The 24,214-nt window shown below is 39.8% G+C and overlaps 1 protein-coding gene across 1 annotated transcript in view; it reads left to right on the forward strand.

Annotated features, from left to right (window-relative positions):
- Positions 1–24,214, forward strand: part of PAWR (pro-apoptotic WT1 regulator) — a 367,225-nt gene that overhangs the window by 297,988 nt on the left and 45,023 nt on the right. The window contains exons 5-6 of the mRNA XM_053716759.1: positions 23,388–23,535; positions 23,612–23,716. Coding sequence (XP_053572734.1) covers positions 23,388–23,535; positions 23,612–23,716 — 253 coding nt within the window. The remainder of the gene's footprint in view (positions 1–23,387; positions 23,536–23,611; positions 23,717–24,214) is intronic.

The raw sequence follows: 24,214 nt of genomic DNA on the forward strand, positions 1-24,214 counted from the left end.
GAGTTTCTGAGTTTTCAGCGTTACAGTGTGATTCGCCTCATCTTATTTTTCATTCTGGTAAGGTGGTTTTACGTACAAAACCTGGATTTCTTCCTAAGGTTGTTTCTTATAAGAATATTAATCAGGAAATTGTTGTTCCTTCTTTGTGTCCTAATCCTTCTTCTAAGGACGTGGTCCGTGCCCTGAAGTTTTACTTACAGGCAACTAAGGATCTCCGTCAATCATCTTCATTATTCATTGTTTATTCTAGAAAGGGGGTCAGAAAGCTACGGCTACCTCTTTCTTTTTGGCTGAGGAGTATCATCCGCCTGGCATATGAGACTGCTGAACAGCAGCCTCCTGAAAGAATTACGTCTCATTCTACTAGGGCTGTGGCTTCCACATGGGCCCTTAAAATGATGCTTCTGTTGAACAGATTTGTAAGGCTGCGACTTGGTCATCCCTTCATACTTTTTCCAAATTTTACAAATTTGATACTTTGCTTCATCTGAGGCTGTTTTTGGGAGAAAGGTTCTTCAAGCAGTGGTGCCTTCCATTTAGGTTCCTGTCTTGTCCCTCCCTTTCATCCTTGTCCTATTGCTTTGGTATTGGTATCCCACAAGTAAGGATGAAATCAGTGGGCTCGTCATATCTTTGTAAAAGAAAAGTAAATTTATGCTTACCTGATAAATTAATTTCTTTTATGATATGACGAGTCCACGGCGCACACTGTCTTTTTAAGACAGATTTATTTTTTGTAACTTCAGTCACCTCTGCACTTTTTAGCCTTTCCTTTTCTCTTCCTAAACCTTCGGTCGAATGACTGGGGGTGGTGGGGAAGGGAGGGGCTATATATACAGCTCTGCTGTGGTGCTCTTTGCCACTTCCTGTTAGCAGGAGGTTAATATCCCAAATCTGTGGACTCGTCATATCGTAAAAGAAATTAATTTATCAGGTAAGCATAAATTTACTTTTTCTTATTTTTCTTTGATGTTGCCATATTTTATTTCTATATGGACTCAATATGAAAGATTTTAGTATCCCATTACATATATAATATATTTTTGGTACAATGACCGTATATTTATCTCTGTTATCTGAGATAATTTGTATCTAATGCCAGTGACATGTATGTTTTATCTCTTTTAGGTATAGGGGCTTATCATTTTTAACATGTTTTTCCCTGAGAAATTTCATCTTTTGTTATTTTATTTATATATATATATATATATATATATATATATATATATATATACATACATCCAACAGAAAATGCACCCAGCTACCAGTAAACAGCTTCGAACAGGCAGGTTGATAAAAACGAAGTATATTTCTTCAAAGGCAGTGCCAAAGTGATAGCACATGGTAATGGCACATCCTAAATGAAACATGCAGCTGAATGGTCAAACGCGTTTCGTATGTATCCAACTAACTTTCTCAATGACCATGTGCATACCCACCATGCACCGCTACCTTATGTACACAGAAAAACTCCTCCCATTACTTAATTAACAAATCACAATATTAACAGGAGTCTTGCAGGTGAGTACGGGTAATATTCCTTAAAGGGGTATGTAACTTATCACAATAAACACATCTATTCTCTAAATATTTGAGCGTGTGTACACACAATCATATAAGTGAAAAAACATCTGCACTATATATACCTAATAGTTGCCACTAGCAAAAGCACACTTTCCATTTATATTTAACAAATATAAAAAAATTAATAGCATGTTCCCTCTTTTTGTCCTAATCCTTCTTCTCGGAAGGGTTGTCTTTTGCATAACCTGGTTGTTGTGCGTGCACTAATTTTTTTTTCCTTTTTAGCTACTAAGGATTTTTTTGGCTTCATTAGCTCTGTTTTGTTGTTTTCTCTGTTAGGATCCTCTTCCTGGGCTTTCAAGAATGAGGCTTCTGTGGAATTGTTTTGCAAGGCGGCAACATGGTCCTCATTGCATACTTTTTCAAAATTCTACGAATTTTATACTTTTTTCTAGACTGAGGCCTCTTTTGGGAGAAAGGTTCTTCAAGCGGTGGTGCCTTCTGTTTAGGTCCTCCTGCCTTGTTCCCCCTCCCTGTTCATTTGTGCTCAAGCTTGGATATTGGTTCCCACTAGTAATTGGAATAATGTTGTGGACTCTCCATGTCATAGGAAAGAAAACAAAATGTATGCTTACTTAATAAATTTCTTTCTTTCCAGACATGGAGAGTCCAGGACCCCGCCTGCTTTTTCATTATAATTTGGCAGGTTTTTTTTTAGTAAACCTCAGGCACCTTTTCACCCTTGTTTCTTCTTTTTCAATTTTCCTTTGGCTGAAGGAAAATGGGGATTACGGGTAAGGGAAGTTACACTTAACAGCTTTACTGGGCTGCTCTTTGCCTCCTCCTGTTGACCAGGAGTTGAATAATCCCACTAGTAATTGGAATGACGTTGTGGACTCTCCATGTCCGGAAATTGTTTTATCAGGTTTTTTAAAGGGACATTAAACACTAAATACATTTAAAAGCAAATGAGATTATTATCTGCCTCCCTCTATTCATGGATGTCTCCATGTTGAAATCTAGCTTTCACTACATTTCAGTGCTGATCTGCAACTCGTCTTCAGATACCTTCAGTGTAATCTAGTTTCCATAATGGCAGCACCCATGAATAGGAGGTGCATAAAATGTATTTAGTGTTTAGTATCCCTTTAAAATAATGTAGCATCCTTTTTACTGCAATTGTTTCTCAAAAGCCAAAATCTCACCAACATTTGTCTTATATGAAGAGCCAACCCAGGCTCGAGTCTGCCAACAAGAAGGCTAGCGACAGTCATCATGTTAGTATAACATTGTTTTGCAGTTTTGTTTTTCAGTTAAAGCCAATAAGGGAAAGTTATGTAGCCTTTAGAATTCAGCAGGGTGCATTTGAAGTTCAGAATTAGATAAAAACACAATTTCTCCAACATAGGTGTGTCCGGTCCACGGCGTCATCCTTACTTGTGGGATATTCTCCTCCCCAACAGGAAATGGCAAAGAGCCCAGCAAAGCTGGTCACATGATCCCTCCTAGGCTCCGCCTTCCCCAGTCATTCTCTTTGCCGTTGTACAGGCAACATCTCCACGGAGATGGCTTAGAGTTTTTTAGTGTTTAACTGTAGTTTTTATTATTCAATCAAGAGTTTGTTATTTTAAAATAGTGCTGGTATGTACTATTTACTCTGAAACAGAAAAGAGATGAAGATTTCTGTTTGTAAGAGGAAAATGATTTTAGCAACCGTTACTAAAATCGATGGCTGTTCCACACAGGACTGTTGAGAGGAATTAACTTCAGTTGGGGGAACAGTGAGCAGACTTTTGCTGCTTGAGGTATGACACATTCTAACAAGACGATGTAATGCTGGAAGCTGTCATTTTCCCTATGGGATCCGGTAAGCCATTTTTATTACAGAAAGAAAAAAAGGGCTTCACAAGGGCTTTCTAAGACTGTAGACATTTTCTGGGCTAAATCGATTTATATTTTATACTCCATAGCCTTGAGGAATTATTTTAATCTTGGGAATTATGTAAAATAACCGGCAGGCACTGTATTGGACACCTTATTCTCTAGGGGCCTTCCCTAATCATAGGCAGAGTCTCATTTTCGCGCCTGTATTGCGCACTTGTTTTTGAGAAGCATGACATGCAGATGCATGTGTGAGGAGCTCTGATACATAGAAAAGACTTTCTGAAGGCGTCATTTGGTATCGTATTCCCCTTTGGGCTTGGTTGGGTCTCAGCAAAGCAGATACCAGGGACTGTATAGGGGTTAAATATAAAAACGGCTCCGGTTCCGTTATTTTAAGGGTTAAAGCTTCCAAATTTGGTGTGCAATACTTTTAAGGCTTTGAGACACTGTGGTGAAATTTTGGTGAATTTTGAACAATTCCTTCATACTTTTTCGCAATTGCAGTAATAAAGTGTGTTCAGTTTAAAATTTAAAGTGACAGTAACGGTTTATTTTAAAACGTTTTTTGTACTTTGTTATCAAGTTTTTGCCTGTTTAACATGTCTGAACTACCAGATAGACTGTGTTCTGAATGTGGGGAAGCCAAGGTTCCTTCTCATTTAAATAGATGTGATTTATGTGACACAAAATTTAGAGAAAATGATGCCCAAGATGATTCCTCAAGTGAGGGGAGTAAGCATGGTACTGCATCATCCCCTCCTTCGTCTACACCAGTCTTGCCCACACAGGAGGCCCCTAGTACATCTAGCGCGCCAATACTCCTTACTATGCAACAATTAACGGCTGTAATGGATAATTCTATCAAAAACATTTTAGCCAAAATGCCCACTTATCAGCGAAAGCGCGACTGCTCTGTTTTAGAAAATACTGAAGAGCATGAGGACGCTGATGATATTGGTTCTGAAGGGCCCCTACACCAGTCTGAGGGGGCCAGGGAGGTTTTGTCTGAGGGAGAAATTTCAGATTCAGGGAAAATTTCTCAACAAGCTGAACCTGATGTGATTACATTTAAATTTAAATTGGAACATCTCCGCGCTCTGCTTAAGGAGGTGTTATCCACTCTGGATGATTGTGAGAATTTGGTAATTCCAGAGAAACTATGTAAAATGGACAAGTTCCTAGAGGTCCCGGGGCCCCCCGAAGCTTTTCCTATACCCAAGCGGGTGGCAGACATTGTAAATAAAGAATGGGAAAGGCCCGGTATACCTTTCGTCCCTCCCCCCATATTTAAAAAATTGTTTCCTATGGTCGACCCCAGAAAGGACTTATGGCAGACAGTCCCCAAGGTCGAGGGGGCGGTTTCTACTCTAAACAAACGCACCACTATACCCATAGAAGATAGTTGTGGTTTCAAAGATCCTATGGATAAAAAATTAGAAGGTTTGCTTAAAAAGATGTTTGTTCAGCAAGGTTACCTTCTACAACCAATTTCATGCATTGTTCCTGTCACTACAGCCGCGTGTTTCTGGTTCGATGAGCTAGAAAAGGCGATCAATAATAATTCTTCTTCTTATGAGGAGATTATGGACAGAATTCGTGCTCTCAAATTGGCTAATTCTTTCACCCTAGACGCCACTTTGCAATTGGCTAGGTTAGCGGCGAAAAATTCTGGTTTTGCTATTGTGGCGCGCAGAGCGCTTTGGTTAAAATCTTGGTCAGCGGATGCGTCTTCCAAGAACAAATTGCTTAACATTCCTTTCAAGGGGAAAACGCTGTTTGGCCCTGACTTGAAAGAGATTATCTCTGATATCACTGGGGGCAAGGGACACGCCCTTCCTCAGGATAGGTCTTTCAAGGCCAAAAATAAACCTAATTTTCGTCCCTTTCGCAGAAACGGACCAGCCCCAAGTGCTACGTCCTCTAAGCAAGAGGGTAATACTTCTCAAGCCAAGCCAGCCTGGAGAACAATGCAAGGCTGGAACAAAGGAAAGCAGGCCAAGAAACCTGCCACTGCTACCAAGACAGCATGAGATGTTGGCCCCCGATCCGGGACCGGATCTGGTGGGGGGCAGACTCTCTCTCTTCGCTCAGGCTTGGGCAAGAGATGTTCTGGATCCTTGGGCGCTAGAAATAGTCTCCCAAGGTTATCTTCTGGAATTCAAGGGGCTTCCCCCAAGGGGGAGGTTCCACAGGTCTCAATTGTCTTCAGACCACATAAAAAAACAGGCATTCTTACATTGTGTAGAAGACCTGTTAAAAATGGGAGTGATTCATCCTGTTCCATTAGGAGAACAAGGGATGGGGTTCTACTCCAATCTGTTCGTAGTTCCCAAAAAAAGAGGGAACATTCAGACCAATCTTAGATCTCAAGATCCTAAACAAGTTTCTCAAGGTTCCATCGTTCAAAATGGAAACCATTCGAACTATTCTTCCTTCCATCCAGGAAGGTCAATTCATGACCACGGTGGATTTAAAGGATGCGTATCTACATATTCCTATCCACAAGGAACATCATCGGTTCCTAAGGTTCGCATTCCTGGACAAGCATTACCAGTTTGTGGCACTTCCGTTCGGATTAGCCACTGCTCCAAGGATTTTCACAAAGGTACTAGGGTCCCTTCTAGCGGTGCTAAGACCAAGGGGCTTTGCAGTAGTACCTTACTTGGACGACATTCTGATTCAAGCGTCGTCCCTTCCTCAAGCAAAGGCTCACACGGACATTGTCCTGGCCTTTCTCAGATCTCACGGGTGGAAAGTGAACGTAGAAAAAAGTTCTCTGTCTCCGTCAACAAGGGTTCCCTTCTTGGGAACAATAATAGACTCCTTAGAAATGAGGATTTTTCTGACAGAGGCCAGAAAATCAAAACTTCTGAACTCTTGTCAAATACTTCATTCTGTTCCTCTTCCTTCCATAGCGCAGTGCATGGAAGTAATAGGTTTGATGGTAGCGGCAATGGACATAGTTCCTTTTGCGCACATTCATCTAAGACCATTACAACTGTGCATGCTCAGTCAGTGGAATGGGGACTATACAGACTTGTCTCCGACGATACAAGTAAATCAGAGGACCAGAGATTCACTCCGTTGGTGGCTGTCCCTGGACAACCTGTCACAGGGGATGAGCTTCCGCAGACCAGAGTGGGTCATTGTCACGACCGACGCCAGTCTGGTGGGCTGGGGCGCGGTCTGGGGACCCCTGAAAGCTCAGGGTCTTTGGTCTCAGGAAGAATCTCTTCTACCGATAAATATTCTGGAACTGAGAGCGATACTCAATGCTCTCAAGGCTTGGCCTCATCTAGCAAAGGCCAAGTTCATACGGTTTCAATCAGACAACATGACGACTGTTGCGTACATCAACCATCAGGGGGGAACAAGGAGTTCCCTGGCGATGGAAGAAGTGACCAAAATCATTCAATGGGCGGAGACTCACTCCTGCCACTTGTCTGCAATCCACATCCCAGGAGTGGAAAATTGGGAAGCGGATTTTCTGAGTCGTCAGACATTTCATCCGGGGGAGTGGGAACTCCATCCGGAAATCTTTGCCCAAATCACTCAATTGTGGGGCATTCCAGACATGGATCTGATGGCCTCTCGTCAGAACTTCAAGGTTCCTTGCTACGGGTCCAGATCCAGGGATCCCAAGGCGACTCTAGTAGATGCACTAGTAGCACCTTGGACCTTCAAACTAGCTTATGTATTCCCGCCGTTTCCTCTCATCCCCAGGCTGGTAGCCAGGATCAATCAGGAGAGAGCATCGGTGATCTTGATAGCTCCTGCGTGGCCACGCAGGACTTGGTATGCAGACCTGGTGAATATGTCATCGGCTCCACCATGGAAGCTACCTTTGAGACGAGACCTTCTTGTTCAAGGTCCGTTCGAACATCCGAATCTGGTCTCACTCCAACTGACTGCTTGGAGATTGAACGCTTGATCTTATCAAAGCGAGGGTTCTCAGATTCTGTCATTGATACTCTTGTTCAGGCCAGAAAGCCTGTAACTAGAAAAATTTACCACAAAATATGGAAAAAATATATCTGTTGGTGTGAATCTAAAGGATTCCCTTGGGACAAGGTAAAAATTCCTAAGATTCTATCCTTCCTTCAAGAAGGTTTGGAGAAAGGATTATCTGCTAGTTCCTTGAAGGGACAGATTTCTGCCTTGTCTGTGTTACTTCACAAAAAACTGGCAGCTGTGCCAGATGTTCAAGCCTTTGTTCAGGCTCTGGTTAGAATCAAGCCTGTTTACAAACCTTTGACTCCTCCTTGGAGTCTCAATTTAGTTCTTTCAGTTCTTCAGGGGGTTCCGTTTGAACCCTTACATTCCGTTGATATTAAGTTATTATCTTGGAAAGTTTTGTTTTTGGTTGCAATTTCTTCTGCTAGAAGAGTTTCAGAATTATCTGCTCTGCAGTGTTCTCCTCCTTATCTGGTGTTCCATGCAGATAAGATGGTTTTACGTACTAAACCTAGTTTTCTTCCGAAAGTTGTTTCTAACAAAAACATTAACTAGGAGATAGTCGTGCCTTCTTTGTGTCCGAATCCAGTTTCAAAGAAGGAACGTTTGTTGCACAATTTGGATGTTGTTCGTGCTCTAAAATTCTATTTAGATGCTACAAAGGATTTTAGACAAACATCTTCCTTGTTTGTTGTTTATTCTGGTAAAAGGAGAGGTCAAAAAGCAACTTCTACCTCTCTCTCTTTTTGGATTAAAAGCATCATCAGATTGGCTTACGAGACTGCCGGACGGCAGCCTCCTGAAAGAATCACAGCTCATTCCACTAGGGCTGTGGCTTCCACATGGGCCTTCAAGAACGAGGCTTCTGTTGATCAGATATGTAAGGCAGCGACTTGGTCTTCACTGCACACTTTTACTAAATTTTACAAGTTTGATACTTTTGCTTCTTCTGAGGCTATTTTTGGGAGAAAGGTTTTGCAAGCCGTGGTGCCTTCCATCTAGGTGACCTGATTTGCTCCCTCCCTTCATCCGTGTCCTAATGCTTTGGTATTGGTTCCCACAAGTAAGGATGACGCCATGGACCAGACACACCTATGTTGGAGAAAACAGAATTTATGTTTACCTGATAAATTACTTTCTCCAACGGTGTGTCCGGTCCACGGCCCGCCCTGGTTTTTTAATCAGGTCTGATAATTTATTTTCTTTAACTACAGTCACCACGGTATCATATGGTTTCTCCTATGCAAATATTCCTCCTTTACGTCGGTCGAATGACTGGGGAAGGCGGAGCCTAGGAGGGATCATGTGACCAGCTTTGCTGGGCTCTTTGCCATTTCCTGTTGGGGAGGAGAATATCCCACAAGTAAGGATGACGCCGTGGACCGGACACACCGTTGGAGAAAGTAATTTATCAGGTAAACATAAATTCTGTTTTTCAGCGCTGAATTATATGAAAATGGGACAAAATAAAAAATGTTTGCAATGTTGTTTCTTAAGGTATTTACTGTCCCTTTAAAGGGATATAGTTTGTTCATGTGTAAACATGTTTACTATGTAAGGCTCTGTTTGTTGTACTTTACGGCTTTGAATGTTTCAGAAACCCACAATATACCGGTATATATTTTAATTATTATTTGTTACATTTTACCAATGAAATGAATGATCCAAAAATACAAATATTGTTAATTAGGAGTATATAAAATATTATGAAGTGTAGGTCAGCATAAACTTTATATTGTTAACAAATACATGGTCAATGAGGTTGCTTTAAACAGTTTATTTTTGGAACTCTCACAGCTGAGGTCTTTGACACCCCAGAGTGTTCTTACAGCCTGATTTCCCATCACTGAAGTTTGTCAAATTATTCCTTATAATTGTTAATTTTAGCAATTTTTGTAACTTTTGTTTTCTGTTGTATAATTTATTTTATAGTATGTGGATCATTGTGTTGACACTGTGTTAGTAGCTCTTAGTTTTGGAAACCCCACTGCTGTTTTCAACACTTTATCACCAATATTAACAAGACTGTTTCCCAGCTGTTCTCTAAAACAAAGAAAACATACGTTATTTACAGAAACTTTGACATTTTTGGCACATATTACCATTCTGTTACATTTTTTTACTACTACATTGAAAATATTTAGCAAATACCAAAATAGAAGAATAAACAATACCAAATAAGGTAAAACCTATTTTCTTAAATTCCTCTCATGTCTGTGTGCTTGGAAGTCTCACATTTATTGCAGTAAAACAGTATTTATAATACTGAGTTTTAGCCAAGTTGTGATTTTGATTAGTGATCTTCCAGGGCACACTTTTTCCTGCAGTTAAAAGTAATGCACATTCTGTCTCATATTTTGGGTTGAATGAAAGTAAACAGGCAGGAAATATTATGGGGTTATGCACAGCAACAATATGATCTGATAAAAGATAACAAAACGTACTAGCTTTATATTCTGAGCAACGTCTGTTTAAACTGTCTTTAAATCATGGTACAACTAAAACATTCAGACACAGGGAGAAAATGCCTAGTACATGTGCATTCATATTCGGACGAATATGTATTAGTACAAATATTACCCAATTTGTTCATTCGGCAACATAAAAAAAACGAATTAAAAAAAATGGGACCAAATTTGAAACTTAACAAAAATGTTAATGTTTATTAGTAACTTGGTTTAGTTTTCGTTCTGAACTTGACAAATCATCTCCTTTGTTTGCAGTGATGTACAGGGGTCTGACCATTCATGTGTACAATTTCCCCTGTCCAATTCTGGCAGAGCATCTCCAAATGATTTGATGTGAGGGCCAGCAAGTCATGCATTAACCTCTTAAGCCATTTGGACGCAGGTACTAAGTCACAGAGTACTTTGCCCAGTGTAGCCAGTTGACGAGAGAGAATTGGCTTTTCCACATCTCGAAGCTCTGGCAAGGAGACCTGAACAGAGGTAGAAGGGCAGGCAGAGGCAGCAACTTCTTCATGTCGCTCAAAGGTGTGGGACCACTTTTTTAGCATCAGAATGGCTGCTTTGCTAAGTATTCACCACAATCCTGTGTTCTTGAGGGAAGAAGACAGTGCAAGCAACAGCAGCTCGAGCGAACCAATATCACAGCCTGTAACGCCACCTACTAGGATCAGCACTACCAGCAGTAATCAGTAAATGGTATTGATGGTAGTCAGCAGCATCAGGTACCACCTGCAACTTCACAACGGTGTGTTCAGCTCACCCTAGAGGATTTTTTTGGGGGGTTCACGCTAATGGAATCTCCAGGCAGCAGTCTGATAGGTCAGCTGGTAGCTATCAGTGGTGCGCCCTTTGCCATGCTCAAAGGGGAGCTTTTAAAGCAGTTGATGGTAACAGCTGTTCTCCGCTACTTCCTGTCTTCATGCAGCACTTTCAACAGAAGCATAGTCCCCTCACTATACTGATCCTACATTGCTGTGTTGATGAAGGATCTGGCCAAGGCATCTTGGCAGTCAGTGCACTTTACCACCAGCTTATGAAGTGCTCCTAGCGCGGCCATCATGCCTTCCTCTCCTTGACAGCAAACTGGTGGCAGCCTAGGGCGTGTGTTAAGTGTAGTGGTATCGCTAGTGGTGGTGCAGCCGCAGGCAACGCCAGTCAGGACAGCACTGTAGATTGTCAGAGCTACTGATCATTCCTCCTACATGCCGAGGTGTTTGATAAGCAGCATACCACTGATAATATATTGCAGGCTCAGACACCAAGGCACAAAATCTCTGAAGGCAACTCTAGGTTATCAAGTTTTCTTGAACAGTGACGAAAGATTGCAGGCCACTTCCACCACCTTGTTAAAGCCACTAAGTTCCTTAGGCAGGAACAGACGAAGGCAGGGCTACCCCAGCACCATCTTAAGCAAGACATAACTTCTAGGTGAAACTCAAATTTTGATATGCTGTAACGTATCTTGGAGCAGCAAAGTGCTATCCATGCTATGTGTTCTGTTCAATATATGGGCGTCTGGAGTCCATTAGGCAGAGATGAGTGGACCATGATCAGTCAGTTAGTGGCAGTCTTAAAGCCTTTTAGGGATGTGACCAATAACTTGTCAAAACACAGTCAATTCATACCCTTGTTCACTCACAAATCATGAGTGGTTCCTGGAGGGGGTAGTAAGCAATGAGGTAGCAGCACATGTCAGGAGGCTGAAGGAGCAGCTGAAACGTTTGCATGCGGGACAATCTGGAGAAATGCCCTGAGCTGATGCTGGCCGCCTCCTGTAATCAAAATTAATGGGAAAATGATACTCAGAACTGATAACCTGAAAACTTGGAGGGACAAACTGATTCGCTGGATGAGTATGGTCCAAGAAAAGGAGGGCATACTTTGTGAAGGAGAAGTACAGCAGCAGGAGGCAGATATTTCTTTTTCTTCTCCTGCCAGCAGCTGCAGCAGCACAACACAGCTGAGCGGAGCAGCTGTGTTTTTATCAGACGCAGTAGACTTGTTTGGTGGAACCCACTGAAGCCCCTTCAAGAAAGGGGAGTAGCTAAAGTGCCTCAGACATGGTTAAGGCTTTGCAAATCTCCATTTGCTACTACAGCAAACCCTCTGAGCTATTGGGATGACAAGAGGACTGTGTGGCCTTCCCTTGCTACAGTAGCTCAGGAGTGTTTTCATTAACTGGAAATATACTGAACCCCAAGCCGTCACAAATGTCTCCACAGCAAATGGAACAAATGGCATTTCTCAAAATGAACATTCCAAAGCTAGGTTACCCTGCCTTAGCTTTGACCCCGATTAAGTTTGAAATGTTTTCCACTACAGCTCCTGCCCTCCCAGCTTTGTGGTGGTCATCTTCCGTCAATGCCAAATCCTCAGGGAACTGCTGCCTGCTGTGTCCAAGTGGCTCTAGGCACGTATTTGCTCTCCTCCCCTGCCTGGAGGTGTATTTTGAGGTGGCCTTTCTACCTACCTACTTGAGTAACTCTACTGTCTGCTCCTTCCCTCCATGCTCTGTGGTGATGATCATTAGTCAATGGCAAATCGGCGACCTGCCGCCCACTGTGTCCAAGGTAATCTAGGCACGTGTTTGCCCTTCTCCTCCCCTGCCTGGAGGTGTATTTTTGAGGTTTATGCACTGTTTGACCTACCTAGTTAAGTAACTCTGCTGCCACTCCTGCTCTTGCCCTTCCTTCTCTGTAGTAATCAAACTTACCCGCTGTGTCCAAGGGTCTCCTAAGCATGTCCTTGTCCTCCTCCTTAGGAGCTGTATTTTTGAGGTCTATGTACTATCAGGCCTACCTTTTTCATTAACTCTGCTGCCTGCTGGTACCACCTTTCCTCATCCAACCCTTCTGTGTCTTCATGCGAGGTATGGCTATACTAAGAAACTGAGACTTGAGTCTTCAACAATGATCTGGTGAGCGGTGGTCCTATGTAGCTCTAGGGGGATCGAATATCTTGAATGATCCAGTGAGCGGTGGCCGTATGTAGCTCTAGAAGGATTGATTATCCATATACAGTGGGGCAAAAAAGTATTTAGTTAGCCACCAATTGTGCAGGTTCTCCCATTTAAGAAGATAAGAGAGGCCTGTAATTTTCATCATAGGTATACCTCAACTATGAGAGACAAAATGTGGAAACAAATCCAGACAATCACATTGTCTGATTTGGAAAGAATTTATTTGCATATTATGGTGGAAAATAAGTATTTAGTCACCTACAAACAAGCAAGATTTCTGGCTCTCACAGACCTGTATCTTCTTTTTTAAGAGGCTCCTCTGTCCTCCACTCATTACCTGTATTAATGGCACCTGTTTGAACTTGTTATCAGTATAAAAGACACCTGTCCACAACTTCAAACAGTCACACTCCAAACTCCACTATGGTGAAGACCAAAGAGCTGTCGTAGGACACCAGAAACAATATTGTAGACCTGCACCATGCTGGGAAGACTGAATCTGCAATCGGCAAGCAGCTTGGTGTCAAGAAATCAACTGTGGGAGCAATAATTAGAAAATGGAAGACATACAAGACCACTGATAATCTCCCTCGATCTGGGGCTCCACGCAAGATCTCACCCTGTGGGGTCAAAATGATCACAAGAACGGTGAGCAAACATCCCAGAACCACATGGGGGGACCTAGTGAATGACCTGCAGAGAGCTGGGACCAACGTAACAAAGGCTACCATCAGTAACACACTATGCCACCAGGGACTCAGATCCTGCAGTGCCAGACATGCCCCCTCCTTAAGCCAGTACATGTCCGGGCCTATCTGAAGTATGCTAGAGAGCATTTGGATGATCCAGAAGCCGACTGGGAGAATGTCATATGGTCAGATGAAACCAAAGTAGAACTGTTTGGTAGAAACACAACTCGTCGTGTTTGGAGGAGAGAGAATGCTGAGTTGCCATCAAAGAACACCATACCTACTGTGAAGCATGGGGGTGGCAACATCATGCTTTGGGGCTGTTTCTCTGCAAAGGGAACAGGACAACTGATCCGTGTACATGAAAGAATGAATGGGGCCATGTATTGTGAGATTTTGAGTGCAAACCTCCTTCCATCAGCAAGGGCATTAAAGATGAAACGTGGCTGGGTCTTTCAGCATGACAATGATCCCAAACACACCGCCCGGGCAACGAAGGAGTGGCTTCGTAAGAAGCATTTCATGGTCCTGGAGTGGCCTAGCCAGTCTCCAGATCTCAACCCCATAGAAAACCTTTAGAGAGAGTTGAAAGTCTGTGTTGCCCAGCAACAGCCCCAAAACATCACTGCTCTAGAAGAGATCTGCATGCAGGAATGGGCCAACATACCAGCAACAGTGTGTGACAACCTTGTGAAGACTTAACAGAAAACGTTTGACCTATGTCATTGCCAACAAAGGATATATAACAAAGTATTGAACTTTTGATATTGACCAAATACGGTACTTTCCATCATAATTTGCAAATAAATTCTTTCCAAATCAGACAATGTGATTGTCTGGATTTGTTTCCACATTTTGTCTCTCATAATTGAGGTATACCTATGATGAAAATTACAGGCCTCTCTCATCTTCTTAAGTGGGAGAACTTGCATAATTGGTGGCTGTATGTGAGACACTGAGGCATCAGTCCGATGAGTGTTATGCTTGATGGAAGCTCTGGGAGGATTTCTGTATCAGGTCTGGTGACCGTATATTTACATGTATTTACAGTTGCAAGTTGTCAGCTGCAAGTTCTGCAACCTGAGAAACAAATAAGAGAGGGGCACCTCATGTGCATATCAGTCAGTCACAAAAAGTTGTAGATGTACGATGCATCACAAGTAGTTACTCACAATTTTGTAAAGCACCCTAATGTTCTACAACTTACACAGTAGCTATAACAAGATTGGTTTAATTACTGAGCTCAGTATGAACATTTAACCAGATGATTGGATATGCTGTCACAATCTGTGGCAACTTGATTGACCAACATATTGAAACTTTTTGGATGCAATCATTTTTGTAATGTATCATCTTTGAATTTTGTTATCATTTAATAGGCTATTAATAACAGTATATATTAATCACTTTTGGTTATCACAGTAGGCCTTGTGTTATTGCATTTGGGGTACCCCTAATATTAATGGTAGTCGTGATTCTGTTTTTTACGTGTATGTATGTATGTATTGGATTAAATATATCCTATTTTGTCTTACAATGCTGGTCTTGCCCTTCTATTACTGTATTTCGGTTTATATAAATTGTAGCTGGACATAGTTTGTGCTGGACAAGATCTACTTTCTTTATATCTTTTTACTTTTTATGGCTTTTTGTGGCGTCCCATAGAATACTATGAGGAGAGAGAGTTAGCATGGTCATGATATCCAAAGTTCTGAAGTAAAAAGTTAGAGTGAAAGACTCAGGCATGCTAACTTTTTACTTTCAACTTGCAATACCAACGCTAACCGGTATGCACTAATCTATTAACTTTAGCACAGTTACCACACAGACGTGAAAAAACTTTAGCATGCCACATCTTATATGGACCTATGTTGCTGAATTTCTAGTATATGATGCTGTTAAGAACATTGTTTTAGTGACTTTACAAAGTCTGAACAACTTAGTTTCTTGGAAAATTTCTAAAACCTTTCCCTTCCCACATTTTATAAAACAAACTGTTTTTGTGCTGCTTCTCTTAAAGTGGATGCTTTAATAACCTGCCTTTAAAAGAAAATGCTGTTTCCCACTTCAGATTCTGGGCATTTTGTGATGTAATGGATAAAAAAAAGTGTTAATCAAATTTGTGGAAACCTTTCCTGTTACAAAATGCTGCGTTTAGCCCTATATTGTCCATGTTTTCTGAATCTAGAGCATTACAGGTTTGGTTAACCTCATTGGAAATTTTTTAAATCAAGCCTATGGTTTATTTTAAATTACCTGTTAAAGCTTAACTCTAAGAACATTGTCACCTCTAATTTGATAGCTTAAACCCTGAGATGCTGACTGCTTCTAAACTTGATCTGTTTATCTCTTTTGATACATCTGTCTGGCAAACAATTAGAAGAGCTTAGTACTAAGAGATCAGGAGGAATAAGTCATTTTTCGTCCTAAGTTTCAAGAGCATCTTGATCTGCCGTTTTTATTGCAAGCAATGCACAAAGTTTTCTGCCATAAGGAGTTCCTCTGCTTGATCATTTTACAGTCTTGGAGGTCATATACTACAACGAGGGGGAGAGGTAGAAGAAGGCCCTCTTCTGCATTGACAGTTAAATTACAATGATGATGTCCCTGCACTAAAGTTTCCAGTTGGGGCAATCATGATGTTCGAGCACAAAACTTTAAAACCTTTCGGTCCTAGATTTTGTCATTGCAGGAGTTTTTTTTAGAATTCAAGGCAAAACCTCCTCCTTGCCATTTTTGACAGCAAGCATATGTTGTACAAGAAGTCCCCAGTGGTCAAAAGGAATTCTTTGATTCAAGTCCTGGATTTGAGTTTAAAATGGTATAGTATATATACTTTTACATCCCAATTGCTTCTTCACATTTCAAGTTCCTGATGTTTGCAGTAGATCTATATCCTTTCTTTCATCAGATGGTGAGAGTAATCACATGTGGGAATATTTCCCTACTTACCACTAGTAGAATGCAAAACACACCAAAGCTTTAAATCCCTTCCATTTCTCAGGATCCTGTCATTTTTTATGAGAGCTTTTCTGCCCTAGGGTAAGCTTAGATCTGCTGGGCATTTTCTTACCTTTCAGAAATCTGAGGCTTAGAAAGATTTCCCCTCTTCCCAGAGTTCTAGCTTCTACAAATCCTCTTGAAACTCTAACTCTTCTTGATCCTAAAATAAACAGTCCAGGAAGTCTACCCTACATCCCAAGACTGCATGAAACTATGCCCCCCCCCCCCCCACCACCAGGTCAATTTCTGGTGGGGGGGGGGCAGATTGAGTCTCTTTTGAGAGGCTTGGGAGATACCTGTTCAGGATCCCTGGGTATTGCAAATCTTTTCCCAGGGGTATTGCATAAGTTTTAGTTAAAGACCCCTCTGGGGAGTGATTACTACAAATCCAACTTCAGAGTTAAACCAGGGGGTTTATTCAGATCTCTTTTTAGTACCAAAGAGAGAGGGTACTTTTTGGCCTGTTTTGGATCTTAAAATATTGAACACGTTCCTTACTTGGATAACATTCTGGTTCAAACTTCATCTTATCTGGCACAGTTTTTCACTCGCCATTCTCTTCATCCAGGGAATGGTCTCTGAATCAGGAAGTTTTTGAACAAATTGTGAGACGTTAGTGTCTGCCAGAGATAGATCTCATGGCTTCTCATTTGAATCACAATTTCCCCCTGTATTGCATCAGTTCTCTGGACCCTCAGGCGAGTATGATAGATGCCCTAGTTGGTAGTCACTCAGTCTTCAATGTAATTTTTTTTTCCTCATCTTCTTGGCTATATGTATGACTGAGGATCGTTGGAAGTAGGAGGGATTTAAAGCCCTGGTGTCTTGGGGTGTCTTTTGCCTCCTCTTATTTTTCACTAGGGAAATATTCCCATAAGTGATGACTCTTGGATGCACTATCATGAAAGAAATTCATTTATCAGGTAAGCATACATTTGGTTTTTCAGCTCTTCCTTTTTCAATATCTACATCTTCGAGAAATTTAAATAGGTGCTTGTCCCGTTGGTGGTGGAAATCTGCAGGGGAGTCCTTTTTACTGCATTATCTAGATGATATACTTCTGATTTCAGACTCAAGGCAGCAAGCCACACTTCATACTCGGAAGTTGTTACAGATTCTACAATTGGATGGTTCCATGATAAAAAAAAAGTCGGTTACATCATACGAATCAGGCTGTTTTTTGTCTGTTTTTTTGCAAGTTTTCTTCAGTACAGAAAGAAGATATGGTATACCAACCTCACCAGAGGCTTCACAACATATTGAAATCTTCAGACTCTCAAGTTCATGACAGCCAGACAGTTGGTGGTTTCTCTGAAAGCTAACTTCAACTCCTTTTGTCAAATGGGACGGGTGCCAAGTGAAACCATTCACTTTTCACAATAGTAGGAAGAATTAATCCTAGTCATGCAAAATTCCTTTTCTAGATCATTTAAAGCAGCACTCTCAACTCTCCTATGGAATTCTACTCTCAGAACCTCATTAGATAACAGTCAAAAGATGCCAGCATCCGTCGTTGGTGGTCAGTTTGCCATCACACGTGTGTCTAAGGGACATGAAGCAGAAAGGAGGCTTCTTTATTAGACATTTGTAAAAAGTACAGTACAGGCAATGGTTTATGCTCTAAAAACTTTTCAGGAGATACTCAGAAACCAGGCAGTGAAGATTGTGTCAGATAATCAAACAGCTGTAGCAAAAAAAGAAAATTGATCCACTCCAGGAGGTAAAACATCCAAACTTTATTCAAAAACGCTTTAAAAGACAAGTTATGCCGGGAAGCACCTTACAGAGTGTAGTCATAGCAGACAAAGCACTTGGCTTACGCGTTTCATCTTAGTGAGCCGTTCTCATAGCCTGGTGTGCTAAGCCCCATCACACAATTTAAAAGGCAAGTCATTCTACTATTGGCCAATAGTTTAAACTGATTAAAACAATGAACATCTGCTACAAATATTTTAACCCTCTCCATAGTGCAACAGAGAAAGTACACAGAACTTCATTATCAAAAATTTATATACAATATTGCGCTATTAAAGCGTTAGTCACCATTACCTTTATATCTGTTTATGCTATAATAGCCTTATTCAGATTATGTCTCCTCTATTCATAATGCAACATCATATTTTTCATACTTGGATAATACATAATAAATAAATAAATAATGATTAAACTTCTATTACTGTGAAACCAGATAATGTGTGTATATGTAATTGGATAAAAACATGCTTTCACATCTGGGCTTACACATCCCATAGATAGGAAACTCTATTTAATATTAAATATTAATTTATGACACCAAACAATGTCAAGCACAAAATCAAATGCTAGAGAACAAATGGACATAAAGTCAGATAAATAAAATACATTAGATATATACAAAGATTCAATTTTCATGACTCAAGTATCCAACACGACCACAGGAAATGGAGCATGATATGTATTATTTATTCCCAAAAAAATTATCATATCATACTTTGAGTTTAAGCCTTTAGGTATTCGTGTTTCTAATTGAAAAATCCAAAAAAAATCTCGTTTGGCCAAAATGTGATCCAGGTCACCACCCCTTAATGGTAGCACTACCTTCTCAATTATACACCACTGAAAGGTGTTTGATCGAAAAGTGCTGTACCAAAGGGGATGGTAGATAAGTGCTCTCTTATCCTTCTTCTCATGTCCCTAGATGTTAAATCTACATATTGCAGCTGACATTGTGTATAGGAAATAAGGTAAATCACATAGCTCGATTTACAATTAACACAGGACTGTATCCTGTGTTCTCTCCCATTAACACAGGAGGTAAAGTTTTGGGTGACTTGTACGTAGTCGCATGGCTTGCAGCGACTGCTGCCACACTTATACATACCTAAATGTCTAAGCCATGAACTTGCGGTGGCAGTTACCTTATGTAATTGTGTTGGTGCCAATATGTTACCCAGTGTGGTACTTTTTTGTATGAACACCTAATTCCTTTATCTACCAAAGTTACTAGATTATCATCGGACTTGAGAATTGGAAAATGTTTATTTATGACATTGCACACTGACTGGTATTGAGCACTGAATTGTGTAAAAAAATATATCCCTTCAAATTGCTTATTGGTAGATCTTTGTTGGTTGGACAGAAGTGACTCTCTGGGGATAGACTTAACCATATCCCTAGCCTTTTTTATGTCCCGCTCAGGATATTTCCTTTCTTTCAGCCTTTTACTCAATTCATTAGCCTCAAGTTCAAATTCTCTATCCTCAAAGCAATTTCTCCTGATTCTTGAAAACTGTCCTTTAGCTATGGCATATCTGATTTGTCGAGGGTTATTGCTTTTCCCATGTTACAAACTGTTACCCGAGATAGGTTTGCGGTATACACCCGTCTCTACCAGCTGTATCATAGTTCCAAGGGGGATGGGGTGCAAAGCTTAGCAGTCCTGTAAATGGTGGACCAGATTTTTAGTTGGACACAGATGTATGTTTGTCTTGTCACAGCAATACTCCATGGTCAGTTAAATCTAGAAGCAGATTACTTAAGCAGGAGAGAGCTTTTGAGAGTTGCAGCAGAACAGAGAAGTTTTCCTGACGATAGCAAGGAAATGAGGGTTTCCAGTAGACCCGATGACCAGCATTTGCTAAAATCATGAACTCTAGTTTTTCAGTGGTTATGTGACCTTTCAGTCCATGGGAGTGGTTGCTTACTCTCAGAAATTGGATTTATGCCTAATCTGTTTTTCCTCCAATTATCCTAATTCCAAGTCTACTCAGAAGAATTGCACAAGAAAGGCTCTCTTTATTCTGATTGCACTATTCTGGCCACAAATGCTATGGTTTCCACTCCTGCAAACATCTCGCCTCCTTATCTTCCAGTTGTACCAGGGCTCAGGGCTCATTCAACAAGAACTGTGTCCACATCTTGTGCTTTTCAGAATGATGCTTCAATTTCTGATTTATGTTCAACTGTATTTGGAAGATGCCCCATACCTTTGTTGCACATTATAAATTAGATGTCTTACAGAGTGCCTCTGCTAAGTTTGGCAGGAATGTTTTGACTAAATAAAGTATTTCTTAATAATGATGCTTTGAATGTTTGTCTATTTCACACTCTATAATTTCTTTTATTTCTTAAAGGTCATCTCATTCGGTATGTATTTGACTAGGAGATATATGGCATATATCCTAGTCAATACTTACTAAGGTCCCATCCCTATGTCCATTATTCTGTGGTGGATAGCACTTGCAATAGATGTGTGTAGCTAAGTGTTTGCAAGCTAGGATATAGGTCAAGATATAGAATTATATATTGTTCCTTGTGAGGGAGCTAGAAATCAGGATGGTATGAGAAATATGGTTAAAAGAAGACAATTATTTTAATGTCAATCAAATATTCTATTTCTAAATACAGTTTAACTTGGTGATTGAAAATGATAAGCTGCATTTCATTAGAAAAAATAAATAAATATAGTGTTCCAACATACTTGTCTTGGCAGAGATGCATTATTTTTTGGAAAGTTTAAGATTAAATATTGTGGCTTTGATAATCTTCAATCAATTGGTCTGTGAAGGTACTCCAGAAATGAATATTTTTCATATTTTTATTTTTGTAGATATATTTTTAAGGCATTTTGCCAATGTTTTGAAAGTTGTCGTAGCTATGTTTTCAGTAGATTTCCACAAAAAATGTGTCTTCTTTACTTGCTTTTGTTTAATTTTTTTGCGATGTTTTGGCATGTTGCTAATTGTTTGACACAGTGTCACATAAGAGTTTACCTTTTACACATTTATGTTAAGTTATAAACAATTTATATTTGCATTTATTGGTAAAGTGTGTTGACCAATCTATAGAATGTTATATCGGCTATTTGAAGTCTGAGCCTTTGCTCTGAAGGTTGTTTTCTTACTCTCACATTTTTTGTACTTTAAATATACTATTAAATATAGTAAAATTGCATAATCATAAAGTGCATAATAAGACAATGCAGTGGTATTTAAGTGAGCAGTAGATTTTTTTTTCCAGACAAATGTTAAAATTTACTTCAATTTGCCAGCTCCCTGTACCAAGTGACAGCCATCAGCCAATCACAGACTCCTTTATGTATACACTGTGCGCTCTAGCACATGATGCTTGGTAGTGTCTGGTGCCTCAAAGTGTCTACAGTTTTATATAAAGACTGGGCACAATTTGATAATATAAGTAAATTGAAAACACACATATACACATTAAAAAAACAGTTTTTTGGCATGAGATTTTAGGCCACAGACAGGGATACAAATGCTGATCTCAATGTGATAAAAAGTGTTTTTTTGTCCCTTGAAGCAGATATAAATCTGGTAATATAGAAGTGTTTTAAGAGACTAAAACTGTGTCACTCATTCATTAGAAATTTCATCTCATACAATTCACAAACCATTCCAATTAATTGATTATAATAAAAAAAACATTGAGGGACATGTTTTTGTAATACATTTTTCTATTCTTTCCTTTTCTAATATACCTTTTATTACTTCTCTTTTCTTTCTTTTTCACGTTGCTATCTGATGTTAGTAATGTCTAAATGGGCTATACGTGGAAGTTTTAAGGTGAGATCTCTTATCCCTAATTAAATAAATATTTTAATAGTTATACTGAAAATAACTTTTTTGATACTCTGTTAGTTATATAAAATACCACAAAAAACATGTATATGTCTGGTAATCTAAGCTATGTTTTGTACTCTATTTGTGAGGAGAATATAGTGAGATGGGAAGAGAGAAGCAGGACACGAGAAAAAGAATACAAAAGGTGTAGAGAATAGTGGGACAATATATGAATTTGCATTTTACATGTGTTTTACATATTGAATATAATGAAGTATAGGAGGTTTATTTCACACTCTTGTATGCTCATATTAGTATTGTTTGGTGGATGTTCTCTCACCACTGGAGTAGTTAGAAATGCCTATTAGAAGGTCCATAGGGGTGGTCAGAAAACCAGGTAAAGCCCAATGTCTGAGCACCAACTGCCAGGAACTGCAAGCTTATAATAGGAGGAGGTTATACACCCCCCCCCCCCCCAAGCTATAATATTTTTAGGAATTCATAAAATCCTGGTTTTATGGTATTAGAATGGGTCAAGAAACCAAGAGTTTTTTAGTGAGTTGGATTTTGCGCTGTAAACTTAATGATTTATAAAAAAAAAAAAAAAAAAAAAAAGACTTTCTTATAAAGTATGGGCTTATTCCACAAATGCAGCTTCTTGGGTCTGCCATCTTGAAGCCTCCGTAGAACAGTTATGCAAGGGTGCACATGGTAGTCTTATCATATTTTTGCAGAATTCTATTAGTTCAATCTATTTGCATTAGCAGCATTTGGTGCAAAGATATTTCATACTGTGCATCTGCAAACCTAGGCAGAGGTTATAGAACACCCTTTTTTCAGGTGGCCCAGCTTTGTTACCACTAATATTTATTTGGTTCTAAGAGTGTGAGAGAAAACCAATTGGTTCTTCCAAATAATTCTATTTCTTCACACTTCAGTTATTTGTTTTGTTTTATAGAGTGTGTACATGGATTGTCATTATTTTGGGTTCAGAACTCCCCCCCCCCCCCCCCACGAACTGTTGTATTTATATATAGAGAAAGAGAGAGAGAGAGTGTGTTCCCTCGGGAACAGGGCCCGCAATTCCTCCTGTATGTGTTTGTAAATTTTGTCCTGTCTCTTACAAGTCTTATATCATTGTTTTATTTAAATTAATTGTACCCATGGACAGCGCTGCGGAATATGTTGGTGTTTCATAAATAAAGTATAATAATAAATAATATATATGTATATTTAATTAGGGGATGTTCCCACCTTCTCAAACTTGTGGGAAATGTTTCTAGCTAATCCAGTGGTCTGAGTACATCTACTTATTAAAAAAAAAAACATGTTATCACACTTTCTACAGCACCAGCAATGCTTCTGATGAGGAAACACTGAATCGTTATCAACGAACAGATCGTACATCATACAATCGCTACAACCGGGAAACAAATTCTTCTGGCAACTCTGTGCCAAACGGTGCCCTGGAAAAAAAGATTGAGGAACTTGAAAGGGTATGTGTGTACTCTTGAGAAGAGATATGTGGGACCATTTATTTATTTTTTAACTTAAACTTTAAATTTGTTACAGGAACTAGCAAGAGAGCGACAAGAAAACATGAAGTTAATGAAGTTGATGCAAGACAAGGAAGAATTAATGTTAAAAATGAAGGATGAAATAGATTTATTGAACCGAGTAAGTATTTTATATTGACCTGTATGTAAAGGGAGGATTAAAACACTTAGGGCTTGATATTCAAAAGCTCTCCACCCAGATGAGAGGATCTAAGATATCTTGTCAGTATGGTGAGGTCCTTAAAAAAAATAATATTAGAAACACTATTTTTAATTTGAAATATGTTTTTCTCACTATGCAGGGATTTCTATGTGAAAAAGTGACACCTACATTACAATAAAAGGTCTAAAAAAATAAATTAAATAAAAATCACAAAGATTTTGAATGATTTCCCTCCATGTCAGTGAGCTTTTGACTATCAGGTCTTTAAAGAGACAGTAAAGACGTGTAATTATAATAGGCTTCAGGATTGCCGTTGGCTATGACGTTCTATTCCGTCATAACGGCTCTAAAGCCCAGTGCAATTATGAAGGAATAGAACGGCATAACGGCGTTAAAAGGTTAAAGTGTCACTGACACTGGTGAAGAGGTATAAATAAATATCTTTTTAATTTTGGA

The sequence above is a fragment of the Bombina bombina genome, chromosome 6 (assembly GCF_027579735.1).
Source record: "Bombina bombina isolate aBomBom1 chromosome 6, aBomBom1.pri, whole genome shotgun sequence".
NCBI lineage: Eukaryota > Metazoa > Chordata > Amphibia > Anura > Bombinatoridae > Bombina > Bombina bombina.